The 18,044-nt window shown below is 39.7% G+C and overlaps 1 protein-coding gene across 1 annotated transcript in view; it reads left to right on the top strand.

The window, feature by feature from the left end:
* Positions 1-18,044, top strand: part of TTC29 (tetratricopeptide repeat domain 29) — a 319,192-nt gene that overhangs the window by 197,646 nt on the left and 103,502 nt on the right. The window contains exon 8 of the mRNA XM_088447947.1: positions 16,307-16,398. Coding sequence (XP_088304073.1) covers positions 16,307-16,398 — 92 coding nt within the window. The remainder of the gene's footprint in view (positions 1-16,306; positions 16,399-18,044) is intronic.

Below are 18,044 nucleotides of genomic sequence, written 5' to 3' on the forward strand. Positions count from 1 at the left end.
TATTTTTTTGTATAAATATGAAATTGCATTTAATATATTTGTTACTTAAGCTTGTAAACATCATTCCCAGAGTGCAACACATACATGTATATACTATAGTAGCTATACATTAGTTACAGTTGTCTTCCAGGTTTCTCATTTAGCTGGCAAATATTGTTCACGTTAATTGCTTTTAAATTTATGCACTTTTTGTGTATTTGTATGTAATGTCGGCGTGCTCTGTATGTGTACAGAAAGCTTGTGCGTGTATGTGGGTTAGTGTATTTAAATTGTGTACATTTTATATGTACAATATACTGGTGTCCGACCAAAGTTGTTGTGTTCTCTGGATTTCAATGTGAGTTTGCCGTGGTGCGTGTCCAGCCAGAACAGATAGGTTCTTTGTGTAGGGAATGTAGATGTGTGCTGTGTTTGTTCAGTATGGATGTCTTCTGTTCGTGTTTCTGTGTTTTGTCTCTGTCCAGGCAGTGTTGTTTAATATGATTTTTTTCTTTGTGTTGCCATCCAGTGTGAACACCATACTTGCCTACTCTCCAAAGGGGAGATGAAATCGTTTTTTGTGCACCACTCAGTAATGGGCGCCCAACAGAGCAATTCAAACTGTTGCTCCAATCGGGCGCGAGTGACATGGACGCCCACATTTCTGTTTGCTGCCTCTTAGGTGCAGCCTAACTAGGACTTTAGATAGGCTAGCTGCTTTACATGGCTAAAGCCGCAGCTTTTGGGCAGGTCAAGCGCAATAATTATTGGGTATCCAAAACAACTGAATTGCTCTGTTGCGCACCCATTAACTATCACTGGCCAAAAAATAATTGAATTTCCCCCCAACAATGTCCAGGAGACTCACAAGTTTTGGGGAACTCTCCTGGACTCTCTCTGGAGAGTAGAACAAACTCCCGCATTTGCCCAATCCCCAAGAGAATCATCATGCTGTGAATTGTGGCACTGTACACCATTCAACAAGGCAATGATACAGTAATTTACAGTGCTACTTTGAGGTGGAATAACTGAACAGAATCATAGTTGTTGACCTTCTAACACTAGAACTTCTTTTATAGGTATTCATTCCACTTTTATTCACAAACTCACAGAAGGTTAACAGAACATTACCTTGTAGAGGCAAAACACAGAGACATGAATGTGCCACTACATCTTTGAGTCAGAGATACTTAAACCCCCAGGCAGGACACTTTCAACCGCCTAGCTGGCAGTCTCGCCCTCTTAAGATTTAGACACTTCACAGCTCTCACTGACTGTCTGATCCTGCCAGTCTTTGTAACTAGGTTAGTCTGCTTTCTCTCATGCCAGGACTGGCTGGAGCTTATAGACAATCAGAAATATGTATTCAGACTGGTGCACTACAAAAAAGTGCTGTCATTTCTAACAGCCAATTAGACAATTAGACAATTAATAAGATTACCAGCTGTTTTTCACCTGGAATCTTATTGATTGCTATGGGTACATTATATGCATCAGTTTTTATAATTGTCCCCCACCTCTGTGTCCTTTCATCACATTTCCCTATTTTAAGGTGGCTTTCCTGTTGCTTTACTAGATAGTTTAAAGTAGATATAACATCTGTGTGTCATCCTCAATAGAGTGGATGTCTCTAGAGTGTTTCTCGTCAGTGGGAGTGTCCAGTATGTGTAATATGACTTCAATCACAGCTAATGTGTTCTCTGTCTGTTAAAGGTTTATTTCCCACCTTTTTTACGAAGTTTGAAAAAGTCTCTGTGGGATCAGACATGAAATGCATTGACGTCATCAGTAGCTGTGTTATCCTGTAGTAGCAGTTTGATACCTGTCTGCCCGGAGAACTCCCAGAGTGATTTCGCAGCTGAACTGACAGAGCAAAGCTCCACGCTAACGGGGCCGAGCTAAATACTCAACCTCAGTGGCACAGCTATATCAGATGCACCCCAAGGAGGGAGAGCGACTACCACTAGCCGCAACCACCAGCAGCCCGCTGGTGAACTAAGACACATACGGGAGTAACGGCATACTTGCCAACTCTCCCTGATTGTCAGGGAGACTCCCTGAAATAACAGCAATCTCCCTGAAGAGTCTAGTAATCTCCCTGATTGCACCTTACCCCTATTATGTATTTGTTATATAAAAAGAAAAACAGAATTATGTACGTTCATATGGGATCATTAGTATAATTTCCCTGCATTGGTTATAAGGCACAATGATCCCTATGGCTACATGCATTTTCTGAAAGTATTAGTGTGTTTTCATCAGCAAGTTGATCTTACTAACTGCTCTGGGGCTCATTTACATTTGGATGTAAGTAAATTTTATGACACACCTCTCAATACACACCCACTATAATGAGAGCTCATAGGTTGCGCTTTCACAATCTCCCTGAAATGCTTTTTCAAAAGTAGGTAAGTATGATGTAACAGTATCCTGGGAAGCCAGTCTGAGGACTCGCGAACCACAAGGCGTCCCAGCACAGATATTAGGATTCATTCTAATACACAGGTACCAATATATAAAAGACTGCTACATCATATTGTTATTCGGATATTCATACAGCGTACCGAACAAAAAGACAGCACACTTGACAACTTTTTTGAGTACTCCCATTCACAACAAACTATTTTCCAAATAGCAACACTGTAATTTTAAATGTGATTCTTTGTAATGTAAACTTATTGTCTGTTACAATCTCATGAACATTGTATATGTTTTTGCATACACAATCTTTTGCATATTAGTTTGTGTAGCCCAAATATTCATATATGTTTAAGCTGTGACCAAGCGCAGGGTATACTTTTCCTTTCGATGTCTGTTCTTGTTGAAGTTTGCACTGAACTTCCGGTGCAGTTAGTTGTCTTTGCTACATTGTAATTAACTCTATCAGTGCTGGGAGCTTGGTAGAGCTCTACCACCTGTGGTTCTAATTACACTTTTTTGTTACAAAATTACTACAACCTCCCCCCCCCCCCCAAAGAAAAAAACACTGAAATAAATTCTTAAATCTCAATTCTATTAGATATTGTTTTCCATGATTTGTTGTGACTTCTAAAATTTTGCATTGATTTATTAAACATTGTATCACTATCATTGTTTTAAAACAGCACTCTCAGGTAGGGGTGAAATTGATCGAACCTGGGTGCCATTTAACATTGGCCCAGGAGCTGCTCCATGCAGCTATTTTTCTCAGAACTCTGTGCTTTGTCTTACTTACAGCCCTGACTTAAAACTGAGTTGTGTGACATTGCAGCTGGGGGGAGTGGGTCCCCAAACACAAGCTGTTGTGAGCTTAACACCTTTGTAGCATTAAAAAAGTTTTAATTTTGCCCATTCATTTCAGTTGGCTTACAACATATGCGCTACATTGCGTGGAGAGTTATACCCCTTTTTCACCTAAATTCCGGGTCTGACCCGGAGTTGGATCAAAGGCCCTCATTCAGAGCCGGACGCTCTGAGCAGAGCGCACGCTCCGAATGAGGGTTGCCCTCCATAAAAAAGGAGCGTCCTCCTGGACGCTCGTATAGCTGTGGGTCACCACCCACAGCCTATACGAGCGTGCAGTTGTGGTGGCCGCGATGGTCGTGACCATCGCGACCATCGAAACTGCGAGCCGGAGCCTGCGGTTGAGGTTTTCAACCGCAAGCCCCGGAGTGATTTTGGCTCTATCAGAGCCAAAATCACTCCCACTGACATCACTAGTGATGTCAGTGGGCCGGCTTCTGACGGGAGGCGTTCCCGTGGGAACGCCCCCGTCAGGGAGGCACGCCCACCAAAGGGGGCGTGCTGTCAATCAACATCGACAGCACGCCCCCTTTGATCAGACACAACGAGCGAAGGAAAGTCCTTCGCTCGTCACGTCTGGCGCATGCGCACGACGGAGCTCCCGCCGTCGTGCGCATGCGCAGAGCACAACATCGACCCACTTGCAAGCGGACAGCCGCTTGCGAGTGGGTCTGAATCAGGGCCAAAGTTCCTATCCGGATCAGACCCGGAATTTTGCCGCCGCCGACTCGGGCCGCTCACACCGGAGTCGGGTCTGCATAGACCCGGCTTTTCCGGAGTGAAAGTGGTCGCTTGGAGATGACATCATCTCCAAGCGCCACTGAAGCAGGACCAATCGGCCAGCTAGCAGCGCACTCCAGGTCATCGTGACCCGGAGTGTGCTGTTCTCACAGCAGGGTTTCACGGGCTACGCCCGTGTTAAACCCTGCTATTTACCTGGGTTGGATTGCCGGGTCACTGGACCCGGCGATCCAAACCTCTCCCCTTTTACACCAGGGAGCTGCCCGGGTTAACCCTTCAAAATCCCGGGTTTTAGCTCCGTGTAAAAGGGGTATGACTGTGTGGGCCTATTGAAATGAATGTTAATAGACTAAAAGCCATGTCCATTATTGCAAAATAATAAAATTAAGTTAACACACAATTTTAAAGTAAACTTTTTTAATCTATAAAGTAAAATATTTATGGTGGAATTCAGTTAGCCTTATTAACGGGTGGTAATTGATCACCGGCAGCTATTCAGTTAGCCTGACTTTACGAGGATTTATTTTCGGGTCTCATGAGAACTTTTCACAGACTTTGGAGTCTATTTACTAAGCCTTGGATGAAGATAAAATTAATCAGAAATAAAGTACTAGCCAATCAGCTCCTAACTGCCATGTCACAGGCTGTGTTTGAAAAATGGCAGTTAGGAGCTGGTTGGTTGGTACTTTATCTCCGTCCACTTGATCTCCATCCAAGGCTTAGTAAATAGGCCCCTTTATGGGTTAACACACATTAACTGCACTTAACATCCCTTTTTAACACTCGTTAAAAAGGGCTTTGGGTGAAAAACGGAGTGTAATTGAATAGCCTGAGACGATAACTCCAAGGCTACCTCCTCTTTTCACCTGTGCAAAGTTAACGGGCTTAATTGAATTTCCCCCTTACTCTTGATTCATCATAGTCGAATAGGAAACATACATAAGAATTTATGTTCCTACCTGAACAAAACTCTCCATATTATACCCAGTCTCTGTCACGCCAAAGATGACCTATACCCACATATTTGGATAGCACTATTATACTAAATGCAGCATCCAGATTGTCAACTACTGATGCAAAAGATAATTAAATGACAAGTGAGTTTTCCTAACAAAAAAAAATTGCTAATTAATTTTGTTTCAATTAAGGCCAGTATCCAATTAGCCTCGATCGGTGAAAAACGGGGATTTATCACCGATAATAATTTTTTTTTTGCTGTTTTCTATTCTCCATATCCTGTTTTTTTCGGACAGAAAAATAGGATATTTCGGGCAACAACACATAGGACCTATGTGTTTTCGCATTGCGGCAGAGAGAAAAGTGCACTTTTCGTGGATTTTTATTCAGGACACATCTGGTCCTGAAAAAAATTCACAATAAGTGCCGGCATCATATTATAACAGATTGCTGAAAAATAAATAATTATCAAAAAAACATAATGTGGGCCTTCTTTGAGTGTGTAATCAATGGACCTATCCATTTTATCACATATAAATCAAAATACTGATGCATATGTTCTTAATAATTTTTTTATAGATATTTTTATGAATCAATTGTGTGGAGAGCTACGGTACTAATTTTATGTTTCACAGAGTACAGTAATGTTAATAATAATCAGCATGGTTTTGTATGAGATAGGTCATACCATAATAACCTCATTAGCTTCTTTGAGGAAGTAAGCTGAAATTTTGATCAAGGTAACGCACAAGATGTGACCTACTTTGACTGTGCATAAGCTTTTGAAGCAATGGAGTACAGCAGATAAGTTACCAGTTTAAGTGTAGGCAACAAAGTGCGGTTATTAATTATATGATTATATTATTCAGATTGGACTGGTATTCTAAGTAATTTAGCATACAGTTCAGCATTGAAATGCAATTTTAAAACCAGAAATACCCGGTAGGTGAACATTTTGTGTTAATGTGATGATCTACATTGTGTCTATTGTTGTATATTACATTACTAGTTTTCCTCATGGGAAACCTTCAATTCCGGAGATAATTACATTGTATTGTTGGGGAGTTACAGCTTGTGATTAAAATGGACACTGGCAAAGGAAAACTTACCGTTGAGTCCTTCAGTAATGGTCTTTCTACTAGTTGTCTCTGATACTGTGCTAATTTTTAGTGAGACATAGAGATCATACAGTAAGTACAGTAAAAACGGGACTTGGTGACAGAATAAATATTGTATACTGCCTACAGTGGGCCAAATATTAATTTAATATATGAATATGTATAGAGTATATATTAGTTATTAAAATAGATGTTAGTCAGCCTGGGATATATATGCTGCCTGAAAATCCTATATACAGTGCCTTGCAAAAGTATTCACCCCCCTTGGCTTTTTACCTTTTTTGTTACATTACATCCTGTAATTTTTTATTTATTTTTTTTGTTTCTGAATTTTATGTGATGGATCTGCACAAAATATTCTAATTTGGTGAAGTAAAATGAGAAAAATATATATATAAAAAAGAATCTTTATAAATTAAATTCTGAAAATTGGCATGTGCATATGTAATCACCCCCTGTGCTATGAAGCCCCTCAAAAGTTCTGGTGCAACCAATTACCTTCAGAAGTCACATAATTAGTGAAATGAAGTCCTCCTGTGTGAAATCTAACTGTCACATGATCTGTATAAACACACCTTTTCTGAAAGGCCCCAGAGGCTGCGACACCAATAAGCAAGAGGCATCACACCATGAAGACCAAGGAGCTCTCCAAACAAGTCAGGGACAAAGTTGTTGAGAAGTACAATTCTTGGTTGGGTTATAAACGAGCACCATCAAATTCATCATCATCAAATTGAAAGAACATGGTACCACAACAAACCTTCCAAGAGAGGACCGCCCACCAAAACTCACAGACTAGGCAAGGAGGGCATTAATCAGAGAGGCAGCACAGAGACCAAAGGTAACCCTGAAGGAGCTGCAGAGTTCCACAGCAAAGACTGGTGTATCTGTGCATGGGACCACAAAAGCCGTACACTCCACAGAGCTGGGCTTTATTGAAGAGTGGCCAGTAAAAGCCTTTAGTTAGTGATAAAAATAAGAAGACACAATTTCAGTTTGCCAAAAGGCATGTGGGCGAATCCCCAAATGTATGGAGGAAGGTGCTCTGGTCAGATGAGACTAAAATTTAACTTTTCGGCACCAAGGAAAATGCTGGAGCAAACCCAACACATCCCATCACCCCAAGAACACCATCCCCAGAGTGAAACATGGTGGTGGCAGCATCATGCTGTGGGGATGTTTTTCAGCAGCAGGGACTGGGAAACTGATTCCAGTCGAGGGAAAGATGGATGGTGCTAAATACAGGGATATTCTTGAGCAAAACCTGTTTCAGTCTGCCTGTGATTTGAGACTGGGACGGAGGTTCACCTTCCAGTAGGACAATGACCTGAAGCATACTGCTAAAGCAACACTCAAGTGGTTTAAGGGTATACATTTAAATGTGTTGCAATGGCCTAGTCAAAGCCCAGATCTCAATCCAATTGAGAATATGTGGTCAGACTTGAAGATTGCTGTTCACAAGCGGAAACCATCCAACATGAAGGAGCTGGAGCAGTTTTGCCTTCAGGAGTGGGCAAAAATCCCAGGGGCAAGATGTGGCAAGCTCATAGAGACTTATCCAAAGTGACTTGCAACTGTAATTGCCGCAAAAGGTGGCTCGACAAAGTACTGACTTTAGAGGGGTGAATAGTTATGAACGCTGAAGTTTTCTGTTATGTTGTCCTAAATAATGTTTGATTCACAATATAAAGAAAACACAACTTCACAGTTGTAGGCATGTTCTGTGGATGAAATGATGCACATCTTCAAACAATCAATTTTAATTCCAGGTTGTGAGGCAACAAAACATGAAAAATGCAAAGGGGGGTGAATACTTTTGCAAGGCACTGTATATTGCGTGTGCAATATACCCCTTTATGCTGTCTTGAGATCCAATTAAGTAGTAAAAATATAATTTGTTGAAGATTAGTACAGCAATATATATTATATGTGTAAAATCTTACACATATTTTTCCCTCCCTGTTTTAATTGGTATGGAAAGAACACTGATGAAGTCACCATGTCAACAGTTAAGATGTTAACGTGTTCTCAATGTCAACATCAGAAACATTGACATGTGAAATGAAGACATTCATTGGATGAATGCGGAGAGAACATAAGAAACCCCAATTTGGATGAGACTGCTTATTGGTTTTTGTGAATGTAATTCAGGCATGCCTAATGAATGAGCTTGGATGGCATAAGGTGGCTTTTAGCTACCACTGTTCTTTATTTCTTTAAATGCGGTTTATTTCACTGCTTCACTGGGTGTGAGATTTTCCCTATTTATCCTGTACACAAAAAAAATCAGGTTTCCCAATAATAATAGTAATTTAATCACAAAATAAAAACTAAAATTAGAATACACATATATAACAGTACATTTCACTAAATATAATTAGGAATAACTATAATGCTGGGATCACATTTTGGATAAAACGATCTATATAATTTCAACATTCCGTATATTGAATAAAATAGCCCCAAAAAAAGCACCTATTGATGAAACAATAAAGGATAATATCTAGTGTTCACTGATGGTTAAATGGTATTCCACTTGCATATGTATGTATAGAATATTCCATACAAAATGCTCTGTGGGAACACATATGATTAGACAGTTCCAAATAGGCAGAAACCATAAGATAATGTTTGTGAAGCTTATTTGATGTCACAAGCTTTGACCGCACTTGGTGTACCTGAACCGTGGGGTTGCTCAGGGAGATAGCCTGATTCGGGCAGGCGTGCTCCAGCAGTCTTGTTTTGCTCCCGTGTATTCCAGCTCAGTTTAGCCACTTTAGCATCCACCGGGGTCTTTTGAAAACACTGTGATATTATTCTGTGCGCTTGCTGCGCTTCCTCCGTACGGTTAGTATTCGACACGACACTCCAGTGTCTTAAGCCCAAAACAAAGTGCTGTAAATGGGGGGTCCTCTGACGCGTTTCACCCTAATTTGTAAGGGCTTTATCAAAGAGACTTTGGTACATTAAAGACAAGTAGAAATAGGAGCTGTGCAGAACTTTATGATATCTCATTCATTGCACAAGTGTGCTTAGCTATTTGAAATGAATTGCAGCTAATGTAAGTTTTCCATCTCGTAGCAGAGCATAATTTTGACATAATTTATTAATCCACATATTTGTTTTTCTGGTGCTACAGTGTGAGAACAAGTGCTGTCTTGTGGTAGGAATGAGCAAATAAGAATACTTAATACTCACTGTCCAAGAATTTGGAATCACTGGGAATTAGAGTAGGGCACTCTTGCCCCTGAATGTATGTTGGAAAAGACACAAATGAAACAGCATATTTATGTTCATATAGGAGCGGGTATACTTGTGCCCCATGATAGTGAAGCAAAGCATGGATGGGGATGTAGTTATGATCCCTGCTGTCGGGATGACGGCTCTCATAATGCCAGGGCCGGAATCCCAACACCAGGAGAACCCCGGCACCAGCTTCCCGACCGCTGACATTCCGACTGTAAGTATTGGTGTTAGGGGGAGGGTTAGAGGTTAGGTTTAGGCATGAGGGGGAGATTTAGGGTTAGGCTGTTGGGGATGGGGGGGATTAGGTTTAGGCTGTGGGGGGGAGGTTTAGGTGTAGGGTTAGTGTCCTTAAGTGGTTGTGTCAGGATTGTAACCCTGTCGGGATGCTAGAGTCGGGATTTAGAGCGTCGCGATCCTGAGTCCCGGCATCCCGTACCCAACCCCATGGATGGTGATAGTAGTACATTATAAAGTTGCCTTATTCTATTTGGACACAATATAATAATGTAATGAAGTATCATTTGCACAAGACAGTGTTATTAATAAATGTGAAAGTTGCAGTGTCAATATGAAATGTAACAAAATAAAAGCAAATTAATTTGCTACAGACATATGTTGTTTTCCAATCTAAAAACTAAATAGGTATCTTCTTTACTGCAGTAGGCAAAATGGAAATGTCATTTCAAATATGAATAAATGACTTCATACAATATAAGCAAGACTCTAACGAACTAAGTACTATCAGCAGGAGGGGTCAGCCAATCAGATGTGGCTAAATAATGCTGTGAATGACACCACGTATCGAAGCCCTTCTCTTTCAGCATCTGCAAGAGACACGCCACCTAAATAGCATATCTGTGTATGTGGCCACATTTAATTATGTTGCAATTACATGAACACATCTTTACTGTACTAGGCCTCCTCTTTACCATCCCCATTCCACATATCCAGATATAAGAGCAGATAGCTTACAAAACAATACATCATACATAATAAGTTTCAAGTATGTAGTATAAGTTTTATATAGTAGAGCACATGAAGAATTGGTTGATACAAATGCAGCAGTGCTCAGTCTCGGTAATGAAATGACTGCAGACACCTACCTCTGGCTCCAACATATCTCTCAGTTGCTGTGTGTCAGCATACTCTTCAGCCCATTTCAGCAGCACATGTCAGAAATCATTAGCTAGGGATCGCTTTGACTAATGTTCCAGTTGATTGTCTGAATCCTGCTCTGGAGCTGTAAATGAAGCAGAAGCACTTTTACAGCTCACAAACTGTGAAATAACTCAGCACATTTAGATTGCCAAATCCAAAGAAATGTATTTCCAATAATCTTTCATAATGTTTTTCAGTGTCAGGCAGGTAAAGGAAATTATTTTGTTCAATTATTCTTGTAGTTAATTCAAAGGGGTATATTTACCAAAGTGAGAGTTTTTACAAGTGGAGATGTTGCCCATAGCAACCAATCAGATTCTACTTAACATTTAACTAGCACCTATGGGCTACATCTCCACTTCTAAAAACTCTCACTTTAGTAAATTTACCTGAAAGAGTGTTGACTCTACACATTATTCATCAAAAAATAGAGAGGCATGAAGTGGGGAGGCCCAAGTGTAGCGGAGGCACGTAATCACAATCTGAATAACCTACATGTTTTATCAACTATTTTATATATGCATATTTCTGAAAACTCAGGAGAATAGGTGATTTAGTGCACAATGGAAAGTTTTTGGGCAGTCTCAAATTTTTGTCAGGGTTTGATCCCCTTCCTTGCTGACCAAATCCATCTACATATTATGAAAGGGAGAGGACATGCATCGTATGTGATGTACTCGTAGTAAAAATGTTGACAGTTATGAATGTCGGCATGTGCAGAATGTTGGAATATGAAATGTCATCATGTGAAATGTCAACATTCTGTACGGACTGGCAGTTGAGAGTTAGTGTTAGGCTGTGGGAGGGGAGGGGAGGAGATTAGGGTTAAGCACTAGGAAGAGGGTTAGGGTTAGTGATACCACTAGATGCGCTGCTGGATTCGCTGGAAGTCCTCATCAGCTAACTGCTGGACCTGGAAGACATCGCTGGACCCGCTGTGCCAGGTAAGTCACCACTAGACCACCATGGCATTTTGTCTGCATTCTAATCATATCAACATTTCATCAGTGTCACCATGTTGAATGTCAATGTGGTCAATGTTGATATTACCACTATGTTGACATGATGAATGTTGACAAAATATGCCACAACCCATAATAATAATCATCCACAATTATTGATGAATTTATTGAGCTGATTGCCCAGCAAGTGTTACAACAGATCATAATGGAAATTAAACATGCTAAGCACTATTCTATTAGCTTCCAAATGGACTAGTTGAACGTTTCACTAAATTTATTCCAGCACGTGGACATACTAATGAGCAACTGCCAAGCAACTTTCTCTGTTTTCTTGAAGAAAATGATTATTGATTCCTCAGAATTGAAGAATATGTACGCTAAACAGGAACAGACTGGGGCTGTAGATCAGCCCTGGCAGTCCGCCATGTGCGCACGCCTTAGGCACGGGCACTCGTGAAGGGGGCATGGTTAAGTTTCAAGGGGGTGTGTTGTGAGTCACGTGGTCTTGGCCTCACGGCACGCCTCGTCTCTTCCCAGCCGAGCAGAACGCACCTGCTCATCACTGCCGCCACCCCTTCCATCCCCCTGAGTGCATATCATGTATCCGGTAGAGTGGGGTGGAGGGCGGGGCACTTACACCCTCTTCGAGCCGGGCCTGAGTCCATTGGCCCTTTTGGCATTTGCCAGAAGTGCCCGATGGCCAGTCCAAATTGACTGCTAAATGAGATGTGAGAGAAGTGCATAAATAGTGGGGAGACCATTCTGGATGCCCCAAAATTTTCAATTTTGTTAGCAGGACCGTATAGAAGGCTGTTTATGGGCATTAGGAAGGTATTGCAAGTTTTTAAATGATGTAGAATGGCTGATTTGTGCTTTTTTTTTTTATGCAAAAAAGTGATAAAAAGAAAACTTTTTATTATTTAATCTTAAACGAATGAAACGTTAAATGCAAAAAAGAAGTAGGAAAAAAAGATGATTTCGGGGTACTTTGAGGGCACCTCGAAAAATTGTAGAAAAGGAAAAAAAAAATTATCTTTCAATTAAAAAAATATTGTCATTAAATTTGGGGTGCCTAAATTCGAGTCCACCCCCGAGTCCACCCCCCAAAAATTACATGTAATTATTGGACTAATTAAGCTAATTGGAAACTTCCAATTGCCTAATTAGTCATTAGGGGGGGGGTGTCCAAGGGGTTCAGCACAGTGTCCCTATATTTTAACCTTAAAATAAAGATTTTCCTTTCCTTCTCTCACCCTCGGGGAGTTATGAATGGAAAGAATGTGAATTCAGTCTCACTGGTTCAGTGCGAGTTGCTAATTGGATTGCAAAATAGCAACTCGCACCTCGCAATTCGCACCTAATTGGATTGACCGGCTTGTCTACCGGCCCTTATTGAAAATTGTTGGCTTTTTGTGCTATAAAACCTAAAATCAAAGTAAATCGCATGAAGCACTTTTCCACCTTTAATGTGATCTTACAACCAACAAAATTAGAGTCAAAAAACATTTTTATTTTTTTATTCCTGAAAATGTGAAGTGAAATATAAAAACCTACAAATAACAAATTAATCAATAATGCAACCAAAGTATTGTAGGTTTTTGGATTTCACCTCTATAATTGATAATACTAACAATAATAATAATAATTATTATTACATTTCTATTTGGGTTTATCTTGAATTGACATTATTTTTCTTGAATTCAGGCTTTAAATCTCAAATAATGAAATTTCCGAAACCTTATGTAAGCAATTTTTATATCAATTTTACAAGAGAAAAATGTAAAATATACTGTATAAGCACAAAAAGTAAAAGTCTAGCTATAAGTTTCTTGTCTATTATCTTCAGTGTGCTGCAGTCTACCTGTTTTATTTATTCACTGTTTGCTACTATAAGTTTGGAAGCCTTTTAACCATTTAACTGCGGGCAAGAAATTTAATGTTTTTTTTATTTAATAAAGTTTATAATGTATTTTTAAAAATATATTAAAATATTTTTTATTTAAATTTACCTAGGAGGTTTTTTGCACCCTCCCTCCCCCTGTGTCCATAGGCTCCTATTATAAAATCACTTCCCAACCCCCCCCATACAATTATCCCCCCCTCTCCCCCAGTGGCAAAAGATCCCCAGCATTATCACCCCCCACCCCCTTACTGTTAATTGATTCCGGTGTCATAGCCTCACTGTCGGTGGGCCCCCACTGTATTAGTGCCAGACCACAACATCACACCCAGGGGCCTGGAGCAGGAGGAGGACATCCGTTCTGCACAACATATGGGGGACGCAGTGGGACGTCACAAAAGCATGCAACTTATATTGCAAACCAATGTCTGTGTCAATTTTCTCATTGACTATTACACCTTTACTGTATATATATTATATAATGCCTTCTATAATGCCAGTGCTGGACCTTGTCGCTAAATCACTAGTTAATATAAGGGAAAGGGACACAGCATGGGCTTGTTACCTCTGCTCTCACAAATAGGAAGATAGGTATACTAAGCTTTTGCTAGTTACCATTTGTACATTGAAGTGTGAAATTGTAAAACTACTGTAGTCGAATCTCTCTGTATTTACCTCTATAGATAGATAGATAGATAGATAGATACAGTCAGGGACCAACAGCGCACTGAGTGGAGCAGTAGATTCTGGGCACTAGTCTGTGCCCAGAGTACTGTGGTTGCCCAGCCATTTTCCCGGTGATTTCCCTACTGCACATACGCAAAACGCTGGAAAAATGGTTGTGGTGCCATTTTCCAGGCGATTTGTAAGGAGCTGTTACTGCCGATGTGGGGCTCCGGAGAAGTATTAAAAATATGGGTGCAGGATGTGCAGTGTGGGCACCGAACACCCTGCACCCATTATAGATACACCCCTGACTGTAGTTCATTGTAGTTTAGCAATATGTAGGGGAAGGAAATGAGGACTCATTTAGAAGTATTCTGTATTTGTGTCACTGTAAAAAAAGCCATATGACCATTGTTTCTTACTTTATTACTACAAAAGTGAAATTCTATTTGAAAAACTTTGCATATAGCACAGTTAGCCACTGCAATGCCAAAGCAGTCAACATTAAGTAAAGCAGAGGTCCCCAAACTCTGCCATTACAGTCCAGGTTTTAAGGATATCCATACTTGACCACAGGTGACTTAATTAATACCTTAGTAAATTTGATTTAACCATCTGGGCACTAGCATTGATATCCTTAAAACCTGGACTGTAGTGGCAGAGTTTGGGAAGCTCTGGACTAAGGTATAAACAAGAAATCTCTTTATCTACTGTAGCAGTATTTGTTTTATAATTATACAAAAAGTGCCTACACAAGCTAGCTTTTATATTTATGATGCAGTTATACATTCCTGATATTATCTTTACACAATGTGATCGTTGAAGTTTGGTCCCATTGATTGGAATTTTATTCCTGTATGTGTGGACAGATTATTGTGATTTTTCTTTCCACTAGTGTTCTAAGACTCAGTTATATCATATTTACATTGTTTAGGCATGTTTTCTTTATATCAATTGTTAAAATATTTCAAACTAAATTAAGGTACTAAAATAAAAGTAAATAAAAATCAAGCTTTCATCTAATGTCAACATAATTGTCATCAGCTAATTAGCACACTAGGGTTACAGTATCCGTCATGTACAGCCTACAAAATCTGCAGACCTGCAATACTGTTTTTTATGTGACCAAGCAGATTTCAACACCACTAAAAATAAAATCAGTGTGAGAAGTTTAAACATCACATCAACATTAAACCGACTGTAACTTTAAGGGCACATCTATTGTTTACTTTATTATGAGATTCAGTGGACATCAAGACTGTGTTTATAATGCTTTTAAGGTTTTTATTACATGGATCGACATACATGTACAATTGCGCTTTACTGCAGAAATGTGATTGAAGAGTACGTCCCATTATAAATACAACTTTGAGACACTTGGGGACAAATGTAATAGGGTGAGAGTTTAGAAAATGTGAGGGTTTAGCAGCAAAAACCTCTAACGATTTAGGCTCTCAACCAGATGTTTTCCCATTTTGAAGATAAAACTCTACCAATGTGAGAGTTTACTGTTAAACCCTCACATTTTATAATCTCTCATCCTAGTACATTTGTAAGCTCTAGATTGTAAGCTCCTACGGCCAGGGTCATCCTCCCTACTGTCTCACAGCCTTCTTCTCTAGCACTTCAATGACAGCCTTCACTTTCCCAGCTGTATTGTGTATGGAGAATTGTGTTGCTAATTATTACTTGTGCTCTGTTTATATTTTGGTTACTATATTGTAATGTTCTGTGCACCCTGTACTGTATGTACGGCGCTGCGGACCACTTGTGGCGCCTTATAAATAAAATGTAATAATAATAGTTTGGCCCATTATGTCCTTTTATAGACAGAAAAGGGACGGAATACCTTCAATCTACCCATCATCAAGTTGTACCATCTTGACCCAGATACCTATGCCCATGTGGCATTCAATAAGTGCATTTGGTCTTGAGTTTTCTACTTTTCACTTTTAAGGGCAGTTACAAGTAGCCGTGGGTCTTACCGCGTGGCTGCAGCTCCCGCATTTAACGCCTTGACAATTACTTGCCAATTTCCATGTGCGATACCGCGTGTTACCCCATAGCTCCCAAGTCCAGTGTCCAGAATTATGGAGTTACACTGCACAGTGTACACTCTGGAGCTTAGCGCGCTGGGTATCTGCAGGACCTGAATAGCTCAGGGCAGAGCTGCAGCCGCGCAGTAAGACCAGTTGCTAATTGAATCTGCCCCTAATAGTTCATAAGTGACCTTTAATATCTTTATATTGCTTTCATTTAATATTTGGATAATAATTCTATAGTGTATCTTTTTATAGGCCCTTACTACCTATATGGAAATCTCTAAAGATCTTGGAGATAATGTTGGTCTAGGAAAAGCATATGAAGCAATGGCAAAAGCTCTGGAAAGGTAAGTCAGCACTCCCATGTCTTTCTGTCACTGCCAATTCATTCAACTGAGAAAGCCTTGAACTGCTAGAGATCTGTCACTTCCCATTTACTGGCTCTTTACATCTTAAGCACTGCTCTTCTGGAATGACCCTTTCAATCTAAATTACCTGAAACAAATACAGTTTAAAAGGGCAGTGTGAGACAGCTTCAAAGCTTTTCCCATACTGTGCTCTTACATTTACTGTATACTTGTATTGTGATCTGTCTAATCTCTCTGTATTTTCCTCTATACATGGACAGATAGATAGATAGATAGATAGATAGATAGATAGATAGAATAGATAGATAGATAGAATAGATAGAATAGATACAGTAGATAGAAATAATAGATAGATACAGTAGATAGATATAATAAATACAGTACATAGATATAGATAGATACAGTAGATATAGTAGATATATATAGTAGATAGATACAGTAGATAGATAGATAGATAGAGTAAAAAGTACATGTAAGGAGGTAATGCATAGTTATGGGGAATATTTTACCTGTTGTCGCATTGCTCATTCTCCGAAGCAGGATGCAGAGTTGTACGCATTTTAGTTGCATTTCTACTTGCGTCTGTAGAGGCGTAACTGGGTTGTAAGATCAGTGAGAGCATGTACACCATATTGTCTGAATATTTACTAGACAAATTAGAGCTTTGTATTTGTCAGAATCAAACCTTAGTGAAATGATTCTGTATTATTATTACTACAAATGATAGAGAAGGGATGTAAGAACACCTTTCTTATAATTCTCTGGGGTCTATGTACTAAGAAGTGATAAGTGACAGAGTGAAAAATGATAAGTGTGTGATAAGTGCCAGCCAATCAGCTTCCAACTGTCATCTCACAGGCTGTGTTTGAAAAATGACAGTTGGGAGCTGACTGGCTTGCACTTATCACAGACTTATCACTTTTCACTCTGTCACTTATCACTGCTTAGTACATAGACCCCTATATCTCTTCCAAACCCTTCCAATCAACATCCCCAAAATTTATTTTAAGAAACCTTGTTTGGGGTAGAGGATGAAAACAAGATTCAGACTATGGGCCTGAGTCAGGTCCGGACGGAAGTGAGTACAGTATAATAACATGTGCAGAATGGGTCCTGCGATCTCACTCTCAGATCTGTGTCGGTGGACGCAAATTTCCTGACATCTTAGGCTGCCAGTCTACGAACACTGCACTCAGATTGCTATTGCTGTCAGGAGGACTCTGCTTCCTATAGACGCTTCCTGCAGTATTTGAATATTTACTGGTTGGTTTTACACAGCCACTTCCTTGCAGCTGTGCAATACCATCTGGACCTGAGTCAGGCCCTATATTTTAATTAGATAGAAACCGAAAGATGTTCTACTGCTGCATCACTTTAATAGTTATTATACATTTTTATGGTATAGTGGATCATTTAATATATCTGACTCGGGAGATTGGAAGAAAATAATTAATTTTATCTCCCTGCCGTGGCTAATATTATTACTTAAGAGTAAAAATTCCTAGTCCTCATCACCCTACATTTTGACCTGATTCATTCATTCAATGTTTGATGATCATGTCAATTCAGTTTACTATTTTGACACCACGTATATATATGTTATATATAATTTTGTTCTAATTAAT

Source organism: Taudactylus pleione, unplaced genomic scaffold, assembly GCF_031769625.1.
Source record: "Taudactylus pleione unplaced genomic scaffold, aTauple2 ptg000021l, whole genome shotgun sequence".
NCBI lineage: Eukaryota > Metazoa > Chordata > Amphibia > Anura > Myobatrachidae > Taudactylus > Taudactylus pleione.